The sequence below is a fragment of the Artemia franciscana genome, chromosome 20 (assembly GCF_032884065.1).
Source record: "Artemia franciscana chromosome 20, ASM3288406v1, whole genome shotgun sequence".
Taxonomy (NCBI): domain Eukaryota; kingdom Metazoa; phylum Arthropoda; class Branchiopoda; order Anostraca; family Artemiidae; genus Artemia; species Artemia franciscana.
Window position 1 is genome coordinate 5,716,457 of NC_088882.1, and position 13,373 is coordinate 5,729,829.

General features: G+C 39.0%; 2 protein-coding genes across 4 annotated transcripts in view; both read right to left on the minus strand.

Annotated features, from left to right (window-relative positions):
- The window catches only part of LOC136040359 (PIH1 domain-containing protein 1-like), a 491,267-nt gene that overhangs the window by 400,335 nt on the left and 77,559 nt on the right, over positions 1-13,373 (minus strand). The window lies entirely within an intron of this gene.
- LOC136040357 (calpain-5-like) overlaps positions 1-13,373 on the minus strand; it is a 144,487-nt gene that overhangs the window by 87,283 nt on the left and 43,831 nt on the right. For all 3 annotated transcript variants that reach the window (XM_065724604.1, XM_065724605.1, XM_065724606.1), the window contains exon 6: positions 1,890-2,011. In XM_065724604.1, coding sequence (XP_065580676.1) covers positions 1,890-2,011 — 122 coding nt within the window. The remainder of the gene's footprint in view (positions 1-1,889; positions 2,012-13,373) is intronic.

Consider the following 13,373-nt stretch of genomic DNA (forward strand, 5'->3'; position numbering starts at 1 on the left):
AAAGCTCCTGGAGTTACCTTAAAGGAGTTTCATCCCTTTTCTTTAACTACAAAATTCAAAAAAAAAATATTCGTCCCATCGTACCCCTTGTTAGTTCCCCAAACCCATGGTTCGATGCCAAGGCCCATGAAAAAAAAAAAAAAAAAAAAAAAAAACGGAACTGACCTTCGAAAGAAAAAATTTATAAATTTGTAGATTAAGGGGCCTCTTCTTTATACATTCATCAAGATGTATAATTTGATCGTTATAATGTCTCTTTTAACGTCGATTATAAACGTCTTCAGAGTGGATAATAAACTAGAATGAGTTGGATGAACTAAAAAAAAAAAAAAAAAAAGAAAAAAAAAAAAAACAAAGAAGATATGTGGCAGTTTAATACCACATTAAAATGTCACCAAAAGACTTTATGTTCTTCCCTAGTTGCCAAAATACCCGTTACGCACATTCTTAGTAAATATTTCGCAAGTTACCTAAGTGTAGCATTTTTCTTTTCGTTTCTTAGGATTAAAAAGTTTTGACTTTATCATTGAATGCATTAGGGTTTTAAATACACATATCTAAAGTTTTTACTATAAAGAATTTAGTATAACTTTAGAGAGAGGGACCCCCCCCCCCACAAAACATAAAAACATATATATATAAAACTAATAGGCCGAAAATTTACTAAGAAATGCCCGAATGTTTCTGCTTCAAATTAAACACTCAACCATTTGGGTCTAAATAATATTAAACACGAGTTTGTATTTGTATTGTTTTTTATTGAATTGTTTTTTATTATTATTTAAAATTTGTATTGTTTTTTATTATTATTTTAAATTGGTATTGTTTTTTTTCACAACATTTATGTTATGTGTAGAAAAGGAATTTTAATAAAAATACAAACACCAAATTTCGAATGTGTTGTACCGTTTTTTTTTATCTATTTATGTTACTTATTCCATGTTTTAGCTATTTAGTGATTTTTTTTTTACAATTTAAAAAGGTTTCTGTAATTGAGGCCAAAATATTAGTACATCTTTTAACATGGTTATTTTATTAGCGAAACTTGATTTAAATAATTTGATCTTTACAAATCTAGGAGGGGGGTTGTTTCTTCAATTTTTTTTAGTGCAATAACCAATAAATCTGCTTTTCAATAACAATACAAAAAAACATTTTTTTAACCAAAGAGGGGGAAGGGAGGAGGGAAGAAATCTATAGAAGAGGGGGAAGCATTTGCTAAAACAGAAGTTTATTTAATTTTATCTAATAAATATAATTTGTTATGACTTCACTAATTTATTATATGTGATTAATATAATTTGTTATGATTTAACCTCTCTTAATTTTTTTTTTTTTGAATTTAGACGGAGGGGGGTGTTTATTCGATTTTGTTTTTCAGTGCAATAGCCAATAAATCTGTTTTTCAATAAGAATACCAAAAGGGGTATTTTTTTAACCAAAGAAAGGGAGGAGAGGAGGGCAGAAATCTATGAAAGAGGGGGGAGCACTTGCCAAAACTCGAATTTGTTTAATTTTATCTATTTAATATAACTTGTTACAATTTCACTAATTTATAAAATATAATTGAAATAATCTGTTATAATTTAATATATCTCTTCCTGTTAAATTTATTTTTATCGAATCTAGGGGGGAGGGGTGTTTATTCGACTTTTGTCAATGCAATAACCAATAAATCTGTTTTTTTCAATAAGAATACCAAAAAAGTATTAATATAACTAACGTAATTAAGGAATTAATAGAACTTATTATGATTTCATTAATTTATTATATCTAATTAATATAATTTATTGTGATTTAATATATTTTTTCCTCTCTTTAGTAGAGAATTTACCCATTATTTATATGCTAACAAATTACAATATTATATATTACAATATCTATCTTACCGCAAGAACGCAAATAATCTGGTGTCCTTCAGAAATACTTTCCGAATAGCGGTGATTCCGTAGGCATGCCCCTTCACAAGACCAACATCTGTCCTCGCTTCCATTTCAGACTCGGAACTTGCCTAAAAAATGCATTTTTTATAAATTACTTTAAACATTAAATGATTAGGCTTTTCTAACTGATTACAATTAATTACAAGTTCCAATACGATTCCAGTAACAGAATCATATATTAAAAAAAAAAAACATAATAGTCAGTGCCGAAGCCAGAATAAATTGCATTTTAAAAAATAAATAAAACCAGGTTAAAAACAAAGACAATAATAGGCAAAAAAGAATTTACAAGAATTACACAAAAGAATTACAAGAATTTACAGTATAACTTGAAATTTCAGGAGAGTTCAAAAAAAATGTAGGGAGCAATTGTCCCTCCAGCCAACTAGGCATAATAGAAATCAATAGAAATTCGTCATTGAACTTTCAATGCTACCTAGCGGCTTGATTTATTTACACTTGTAAAAAGTTAGATGGTGCTTATAACAAACGGGATGAATGAAGGTCAAGGACCCTGGCTTCCTTGTACAATACGATTATATTAAGACACAAGGGGATTTCAATCACATATATTGTCATACTTAATCAAAAACCATTTAAATATTTAATGGCATCGATTTCATTTATTAATTGAAACAACTACTAATACCACTACTAACAATTCACCTCAGCACCAAGCCGCTTGAGGCCAACACAGCTACGCACGCTCCTCATCTATCCAAAGCTTCCCTCTTTAAACCCCATCAGGAAGTTCTCACTTCTCTTATATCTTTCTTTACGATATCCTCCCACCCCAACCGCGGACGACCTGCTTTCCGCTTAGGAAATGAAACAGGCTTCAATTCATTTATAGAAATACTTCTACTAAAAATTTGCTGCCTAAGACCGACAGAGTTATGCACACTCCTCCTCCATTCCAATCTTTTCAAAGCCTCCTTTTTACAGCCACAAAAGACTTGTTGTTCAATTAACATTAAATTATTTTTTTTATTATTGCAAATGTCTAAGTTTATAAATTGAATCAATTGCCAACAGTACAAGTGATTTAGTAGTTTGTCTAAAGGTAAAATTCATTGTATATTTACAATTCAGGGTATTTTCTCACAGCAGGGGGGAGGGGTCAAAAGTTCATTTCCATTGCCGAAAAATCTTCAACTTTGACTCAGAATAAAATTCTGAATCTAAATATCTGTCTATTGTTTAGCTAGCTCATTAGTGAGTTAATCCAAAAAAATATGTGGATTATGATAATTATTTTCAGATTTTCATGGTTTTCAGTCGCTCTAGTTCTCTGATCAAGCTTTAGTAAAACTTTAGCTTTATGGCTTCCACAAAGAATTCCCGGTTTCCTTTAAATCCCTTCTTGTGATCTCCTCCAACCCCATTCGAGGATAACCTGCTTTTCATTTGGCCTTTGATGGCCCAAAAGAACAATCTTTGACAATCTGACATCATGCACACGCAGTAGATTAATCTTGGCGGATTGATTAAGTGAGTTAATTGGATTAATTTAGTGAATTAACCTTTAGTGGATTTTCATTCATACGCAGTAGATTATATATATTCCGGACTTCTCTTGCTGAGTGAAGTAAAAGAGGCTCTAATAGCTTTGAAAACCAGAAAGGCAACCGGTAACGATGGCATACCCCCAGAACTGTTGAAATATGGTAGAAGCGACCTAGCAGTGCCCATGTTTGAACTTTTGTTACGTGTTTGGGATGATGAAAAAGTCCCGAGTGAATGGTCAAAGGCAGTAATTGTCAAACTCTTCAAAAAAGGACAAAAGACTAAATGTGATAATTGGAGAGGCATCGCTTTACAATCAGTTGGCAGCAAGGTTTTGTGCCAAATTATTCTCAATAGAATTCAAAGTAAAGTGGAGAAAGTTCTGAGAGATGAACAACATGGATTCCGCCCAAACAGATCGTGTTGTGACCTAATATTTAGCCTGGGAGTCCTGCTTAAAGAATCTAATGAATGGCAGGTTCAACTACTCATAGTATTTATAGACTTTCTCAAGGCCTTCGACTCGATACTCCGCGAGACCATGTGGAAAATATTAATGCATTACGGGATCCCGATCAAAATTGTAAATGTAATTAGAACGCTATACCGCGATATTATGTGCGCAATACAAACCGAGGATGGCTTAACGGACTGGTTCACCGTTCAGTCGGGTGTAAGGCAGGACTGCATTCTATCGCCAATGTTATTTGCCATAGTCATAGATTTTGTGCTTCGTGGATGCAGCTTCAGTGGGGGTCTACAATTAAACCCACTAAGAGCCCTTCATGATGGTGTTTTTGCGGACGATATTGCACTCTTCGCTCACGAATCAGAAGCTATACAACACAATATAAATGAACTTGGGCATGTGGCAAATGCTGATGGACTCTCCATAAACGCTAACAAGACTAAATTAATGTCAAATGCGGTCATTCCTGACTTAGCTGGGGGACTTTGGGTCAACAATGAGGAAATTGAAGTAGTGAGAGAGTTCAAATATCTCGGCAGCATTCTTACGCAAGATGCCAATCCTGAAAGAGAAATTTTGTGCCGAATAGCATTGGCTGGCTCTGCCTTCCATTGTCTCAGAAATGTTTGGAGAAATAACAAATATTCCCAGAGGCTAAAACTCAGAATTTATAATGTCCTCTCCGTCCTTACATATGGCTGTGAAACTTGGAGCATCACTGCGCAACTAGGAAAACGACTACGGGCATTCGATAATAACTGCCTAAGATCTATTTTGAATATACATTGGGCTGAGAGAATAAGAAATGATGAGATTTATACCATGACAAATCATACCCCCATCCTTGATGCCATTAGAAAGCGACGATGGATGTATTGGGGTCAGATGGTGCGAACGGGTGATGGAAGGCTGCCTCATGACATATGGTGTGGATACCCCCTGGCCTCCGCAAGTCAGGGAGACCCAAAATGACCATTGGCAGGATGTTGGAGAAGGAGGCGAAGCTGGCTAGGTCTTCGATGGAGGAGCTTTGGTCGAGGGCTCAGGACAGGTTGTCGTGGTGAACCACTGTTGCTGACTTATGCACCCTCAGGCGTGGGAAGACCTAAGCCTAAGTAAGCAGTAGATTAATCTTGGCAGATTGATCAAGTGAATTAATTTGATTAATTTGGTGATCTAACTTTAGTGGATTTTCGTTCACACGCAGTAGATTAATCTTGGCGGATTGATTGAGTGAGTTAATTCGATTAATTTAGTGAACTAACCTTTAGTGGATTTTAGTAATGGATGAGTTCAACAGCAAATCAATTGAGCTCTCTCTGACCAAGTTGTGTTTCTGCTTAGTTAGCGTTCTTAATAGTAGTATGGTATGATATTATACTACTACTACTAATGACTAACTGCAGCACCAGGCCGCCTGAGGCCAACACAGCTACGCACGCTCCTCCTCCAACACAATCTATTTAAAGCCTCCCTCTTTACACCCTCCCAAGAAGTTCCCATTTCCTTTAAATCTTTATTTATGACATCCTCCCAACACAGACAAGGACGACCTGCTTTCCGTGTAGCCCCAAACGGTTGGCCAAAAAGGACAATCTTCGGTAATCTGTAATCCTTCATTCGTAGAATGTGGCCTAGCAATCTCAACCTTTCTTTCATTATAGCCCCAGAAAGCGGGATTGAACCACACTTTTCGCACAATCTACTGTTTGAAATACGGTCAGTCAGCCGGGTACCCAGAACAATCCGTAGGCAATTTCTCTGGAAAACATCTAGTAAATTTTCATCTGCTTTTCGGAGTGCCCATGCTTCAGAGCCATATTTGACCACAGTCATCACTGTTGCTTCCAATATTCTAATCTTGGTTTGTAGACTTATCTTTCTATTCTTCCAAACTTTTTTTAACTGTGAAAAAACACCCCGAGCCTTAGCTATTCTACTTTTAACATCTTCACTGCTCCCACGATCTTTACTAATAATACTACCAAGGTAATTGAAGCTCCCAACCTGATCAATCTTTTCGTTACCTAATGTCACCTGTTCATCTTCACTTATTCCTAGCCTTAGTGACTTAGTCTTCTTAACATTAATTTTCAAGCCTATTTTAGCACCCTGAACTCGTAGAACCTCTACAAATTCATACATTTTACTCACACTTTCATCTAATATGCTTAAATAATCAGCATAATCTAAGTCCAGGAGCTTTCTTCCTCCCCATTTGATCCCATGGTCTCCAATTGCCTTTCCTGTGCTACTTAAGACGAAGTCCATCAAAATGACCCATTAAAAGGGGGATAGAACACAACCCTGCTTAACTCCTGATTTAATACAAAACCAGTTGCTAACCTCATTTCCTACCTTAACCGCAGCAGTATTATTCTCGTACATAGCGCAAATCACTTTACTGTATTTTTCTGGTATACCATATAACGATAAGACCTATGTTAACGCTCTTCTATCAACAGGATCGAAAGCTTGTTCATAATCGATAAAACTGAGGACCAAAGGTGTTTGACAACGAAGGGACTTCTCAATTATTAACCTAAGAGTGAAAACATGGTCGACACATCCTCTACCTTTTCTAAAACCGCATTGTTCTTCCCTTAAAACTTTGTCTACAGCATCTCTCAGTCTAAAAAGTATCATATTACTCAGTAATTTGCTACCTACAGAGACCAGACTAATGCCTCGATAATTACGACACTCACTCTTGTCACCTTTCTTATACAGTGGTTTAATTAAGGTTTTCCTAAAATCATTGGGTACTTCCCCTTTTTCAAAAATCATGTTCATAATCTTCAGTAGCTTATTCCTAACCTCAGAGCCACCATATTTAAGAAACTCATTAATCATACTATCAGCACCTGGGGCCTTATTATTTTTTAATCCTTTTAGTACTGTCGCTAATTATTCCTCACTAAACAAATATTCCTTCACATCCAAGGTACCACAAACTTTTTCATTTTCATCTATATCTTTCCCTGCAACTGTATCTCGGTTTAGCACATTCTCAAAATGTTCCACCCATCTTTCTTAACTTTTTTCTTATCACTAACTGTGACCCCATTTCTATCTTTAACTGGGTCTAGTCCGGATTGGCTACTCCCTTTCAATTTATTAACATGCCAGTATAATATTTTACTATTATGCAGTCTAGCCGCATCTTCCAGATCCACAGCAATTTTATCCATGGCCTCCACTTCACATCTCCTTAGTTCATATTTTAATGCTTTCTCCACTTTCTTTACATTCCTTTTGTTTTCATACGACCTATCACTCAGATAATTAGTATACAAACCCCTTCTACTCTCTATTAAACCTAAAGCTTTTTCACTAATATTCCGAGTTGCAGTCTTAGCACTCTTCCCTAGGACACCATCAGCAACTTCACAAATTGTTTTTCTGAAATTATTCCATCGTCTTCCACATTGTCAAATTTTAAACTCTCAAGTTTAGTATTCAACTGTTCCTGGAAGTTTTTTCTCAAATTTTCATCCTGAAGTCTACCAACATCATAACTTTCCGGGAGGGAGTTACCCTTCCGAAATTTCAGCTTTAAATTAACCTTAGACACTACTAGATGGTGATCTTTACTTTTAACATCAATAACGGCACTCCTATACACCCTAGTATCTTTTATTGATCCTTCTAGTCTTCTGTTTACAATAACATAATCAATAAGGTTTGCTGTCTTATCATCACGTGAATACCCTGTCAACTTATGGGCCATTTTGTGACAAAACACCGTATCGGTTATAACTAGATTGTTATACCTACAAAACTGCAAAAGCCTATAGCCATTACTGGTTTTCTTTTCCTTCACCAAATTTACCAAGGCTAGGAAACCATCTATCCCTATTTCTACCAACATGTGCATTAAAATCTCCTAGCAAAAACACCATATTCCTAACTGGTACCCTGTTTATTTGCTCCTGTAACTGTAAGTGAAATTCATGTGAGTCACTAGTATCTCCATCAGTTGGTTCAATGGGGGCATATACTACTATAACTGATACCCTGAACTTTTTAGTCATAAAATGAGCAATTAATACTCTATTATTAATACCTTCCCAGCCTAAACAAGACTTAGCAGCTTCCTTATTCATCATGAGCCCTACTCCCTGTCTATGTGCCCCATCCTTCCTGCCTGAGTAAACAATTTCTATGTCACCTAATTTCATGCTTCCTACCCCCGGGATATGAGTTTCTGAAACTCCTAATAAATCCAGTTCAAACCGTCTGAATTCGTCAGTCAAAATGTCGATGCGATAGTCATTTTTTAACGTCGTAACATTCCAAGTTCCAATTTTCATGTTCTTTAAGTCTTTGAAATTATTTTGGCCTCAGGAAAAGCAGTGATCCCGGATACCAGTGCAGGATGGGGACCAACATATCTTCTCAAGTCTACACCGAAGCGCTTAAGCGGGCTTAGAACCGGACAGCAAGAAGTCCCTGGGACCTCCAGTAAGTTGGAGGCTTTGTGCAATCCTGGGCCCATCTTGGTCACAACATGGTTTTCAGCACTTGACGATGCTCTTCTATCAACAAGAGTTGAAATCCTGCACAGACAGTCCCAAGCCTATTACCTCCGACTCATTATATATTCATGCCTACAAATATTATGCTACTACAGGGAGGCAGCCCATAGTAGATAAATCAGCTAGGAAGAGGTTTTTCAGCCCGAAAACGGCCATCAAAACAAACCAAGCCCAGAAAAATATCCAATAATCAGAATCCTGTACGAGTGCTGTGTTGTTTACTAGGCTATAGTTTCCTCGAGGGGCACCACTCCTCAAGTGGGAAAAATTGACCGCAAGTTTCCCAGTCTTGCAGGTACCCCGAAAGGGTCGAGACAGCCCTTTACAGAGGCCGTTGTCCATAAATCTGGATCTTACGCCCTGCCGCAGTTGTCCTCCTATAGAGGATCCTCCCACGATGGTGTTCTGCATCACCATGCAATTTAACCCATTACTGGGAGAACGTTTGTAACTCATCTGACGTGTGAACACGGCAGTGGGCCCTGTTGAATGTACATTTGAGAGGCCTTCTTCCTCCTCCACCTGTAATTATGACCCCCAAGGGAGGGTTTCCCAGTTTCTATTATGGACCCCCCTTGGACGAGGTCCTACTTGGTCTAAGCCTCCTATGGAGCTACTCTACCTATCTGTAGGGCATTCCCCTATCTTTTGTCCTCTACCAAAACCTAGCATGATTATCTAATAATTAACTAACTAATGTAACTAATAAATAGTTGCAGTAAATTGCAACTTTACTTTAATTTAGACTATAGAGCAAAGGACAAAAACAACATATACAAGCTCTGTTGTCCTCTGCTAAAACCTAGCATGCAAACTAATAATTAACTAACTATTGCAACTAATTAATAATTGTAATAAAGTACAACTTTCCTTTTAATTTATACCCTAAAATAAAGAAAACACAAAAAGCTCTATTGTCCTCTACCAATACCTAGCATGTTAACTAATAATTAACTAATAAATAGCCCATTTGGCCTGATTGCAACACCTCACAAGCCACACCTTATAGAAAACACCCTTGGGAATTTAAATTAACCTTACCTTAGACCTTAGTTCCTCCTGTGCCGCCAGAGGCACCCAGGGCATCCAAAAAGAGCCGCCAGTCGTCCCTCATATGTGCTGCTGCCCAGACGTCTTTCCACTGGGGTTGGACTATCGCATTGATGTGTTTTAGGTCCCGCTGGTACGTACGACGAAGTGTATTCTTCGGCTTCCCTCTTCTTCGGATTCCCTCTGGTTGCCACTCCAGTACAGTTCTGGGGAGTCTATCTCCCGCCATACGGATAACATGCCCCAGGTAGCGCCATCTTCGTTGGCGTATGACATCTGTTACCAGGGGCTGGCGCGAGATAGACCGAACAGTCTGGTTGGTTATGTGGTCTCTCCAGTTAATGTTCAGTATTCTGCGAAGACAGTTGTTCTCGAAGGCAAGAATCCTCTTTTCTTGGTGTTGGTTTAGTTTCCAACATTCACAGCTATAAAGGAGGGCGGAGATGACGTTACTGTTGAACAGCCTCATTTTCAGTTTCAGGGAGTACTTTTTCGATCGCCACACTGGCTTTAGTCGATTAAAAGCTCCACTGGCTTGTCCAATCCTAGACTGCACCTCCTTTTCGCTGGATCCAGTTCGTTCGACTGTACTTCCAAGGTATCTAAAATCCACTACCTGTTCTACTGTATTGTCCCCGCACTTTAAGCCCAGTGGTGAGTCGCTCGTTGCCATGCTTTTTGTTTTGTCCGAGTTTATCTTTAGTCCCAAAAGACTCGCTTTCTCTCGGATTACTTCGAGAAGATCCTGGAGCCTTTCCTTGTTTGCTTCCATCAGGGTGATGTCGTCGGCGAAATCAAGATCTGCTAGTCGTTTGTTGTCGCAGATTTGGATACCAAACCCCGTGCAGTCTCGGAGCACATAATCGATTACAAGGACAAAAAGCAAGGGGGAGAGGACACACCCCTGTTTGACACCGGACATGATATGGAAATACCTTGTATTTCCTTCGTGGGTCCGAACGCAGCACTCGGTGTTTTCATATAGGGCAATGATCAAGGATACAAGTTTTTCTGGAATGCCGTAATATCGGAGGATATTCCACAGCGAATCTCGGTGTATTGAATCGAAGGCTTTTTCGAAATCCACAAAGACAAGGTACATCTTTTGCCTCCATTCATTGCATTCCTCGATCATCATGCGTAGGACATATATAAGGTCGGAGCAGGAGCGGGATGGACGGAAGCCATGTTGCTCGTCTCGCAAGTGCTTATCTAAGGCTGTCTGGATGCGACGAAGGATTATCTGTGAGAATAGTTTCCCCGGGATAGAAAGGAGACTGATGCCCCTCTAGTTATCGCATTTTGCTGCATCTCCTTTCTTAAAAAGCTTGATGAGTGTGCTTTTTCTCCATTCTTCGGGGACTTTCTCTGATTTCCATATACATGCAAAGAATGTGATCCACACAGTTATGCAAGCGCCTAAAGAGGCTTTAATCATTTCTGCTGATATCCTGTCGCTTCCTGGTGCTCTGCCGTTCTTCAGTTTGCGAGCGGCTTGTACCAGTTCTTCGGTTGACGGTTCTTCCGTATTGATTTGAAGTTCCAGGAAAGGGGTTGTGGGGATATCTGCTGTGTTCGGAGGACTAGGTCGGTTGAGAACTTTCTCGAAGTGTTGGGCCCAAACTTCAGAGATTTCATCGGGGGCTGTGACTGTCTTCCCGTTTCCGTCTTTTACTGGTCCATTTAGGTTGCGACGTTTCCCGATGATTTCATTGGTGATTTTATAGACGGCTCTGGAATCGCCGCGCTTGGCCGCTTCTTCTGCCATAGCTGCCTTTTGTTCTAGAAAGTTCCGTTTATCTCCCCTTGCGCTCTTTTTCACCAGCCTGTCTTGGTATCGATACAGCTGGTTACTCAAGACTGTGTCGCTGTTATCTCCATCATTTAGAAGACGTTGTTTTAGTTTCCGACGCTCTTCGATAAGGGTCCATGTCTTATCAGATAACCACTCGTCTTTGGGTCTTTTTTTGTGCCCAATTGTTTCTATTGCTGTCTGGTTGTAGGCTTCTTTTAGGGTGGCCCAGGTTGTCTCCACAGTGGCTTCTCTATCCAAATCTAGGGCCAAGCTCTCAAACCTGTTTGTAAGCTGTATGTTGAACCTATGACGAACTGCTGCGTTTGAGAGCTTTTCAGAGTCGTAGGCAGGTTTCTCTTTGGTTTGGGATTTTTTCGTGGCTTTCAGTTTGAGGGACAGCTTTGCAATCATCAAGGCGTGGTCTGAGGCGACGTCGGCTCCTCTGTAGGCTTGACTTCCAATTTTTGTTGATGAAGATATGGTCAATCTGGTTGTGGGTTCGACCATCAGGCGAGTTCCATGAGTATTTGTGGATAGTTTTATGCTGAAACTGGGTTCCTCCGATGATAAGGTCATTTGTTAGTGCGAAGTCAACTAACAGTATCCCATTCTCATTTATTTCGCCGAGGCCTTGGCTCCCAAGAACCTCAGGACAATAGGACTTGTCGCTCCCCACCTTGGCGTTGAAGTCACCAACAAAGCAGACGAGATCGTAGCTGGGGATATCCTTGGCGACAGCTTGTAGGGTGTTGTAGAAGTTATCTTTTGTGGTATCGTCTGCCTCATTAGTTGGTGCGTAACATGCGACTACTGTTAACTTAGCTTGGCGACCTGTGAACCGTGCCACGATGATCCTCTCATTTATAGGCGTCCATTTCGTTAGGGCTCTGGACGCAGATTTCGACAGCATTATGGCGACGCCTGCTTCTTTCTTTTTTTCTGTGCCACTGTGCAGGATTGTGGATCCCTTCTTGAGGGTTTGACTACCTGCACCAGTCCAACGGACTTCCGACAGAGCTAGGATGTCAAGGCCATAATTGTCCATCTCATTCACAACCTGTTCTGTTTTAGAAAGTTGAACCATGGTCCTTACGTTCCAAAAACCAAGTTTAATTTCGCAATTCGTTTTCAAAAATCGTGTCCGGGGGCGGTCCAAATTCGTCGTCAAGGAGTCCGGGGGCGGTCCATAGTCGTCGGCAGGTTGCATAGTCGGTATCATGTTGGCTCTCAATTAGACGGTTCTATGGCAAATCTTTTTTCCAGGGGCAGGCTGCTAGTCTGCCGCCAAACCCTCCTCCTTTATCCAGGCTTGGGACTGGCTGTATGATTACAGGTGGACTTATTAGAAACCCTGCTAGTACTGCAAAAGCAGACCTAAGTAGCCAATTTAGCCTGTTTGAAACATCTCACAAGCCAACACCCTATAGAAAACACCTTTGAGAATTTAAATGAAGAAGAAAACTTATTAGAAACTCTGCTGGTTCTGCAAAAGTAGACCTGAGTAGCCAATTTAGCCTGTTTGAAACATCTCAAAAGCAAACACCCTATAGAAAACACATTTGAGAATTCAAATGAAGAAGAAAACTTATTAGAAACTCTGCTAATACTGCAAAAGTAGACCTAAGTAGCCAATTTAGCCTGTTTGAAACATCTCACAAGCCAACACCCTATAGAAAACACCTTATAGAATTTAAATGAAGAAAACTTATTAGAAACTCTGCTAATACTGCAAAAGTAGACCTAAGTAGCCAAATTAGCCTGCTTGAAACATATCACAAGCCAACACCCTATAGAAAAAACCTTTGAGAATTTAAATGAAGAAGAAAACTTATTAGAAACTCAGCTAATACTGCAAAAGTAGTCTCTGACCAAGTTGTGTTTCTGCTTAGTTAGCGTTCTTAATAGTAGTATGGTATGATATTATGAACTACAAAAAGGGCTGAAAACCACATTTTACAGTTTTTGGTGATTACAATGATGAAAATTATTTTGATGTTCAAGTTCTTTTTCGAAGGTCCTCTCAGATTTTTTAATTTTTTAGCTATAAACCTTTAATTTAAAGATAAATTGAA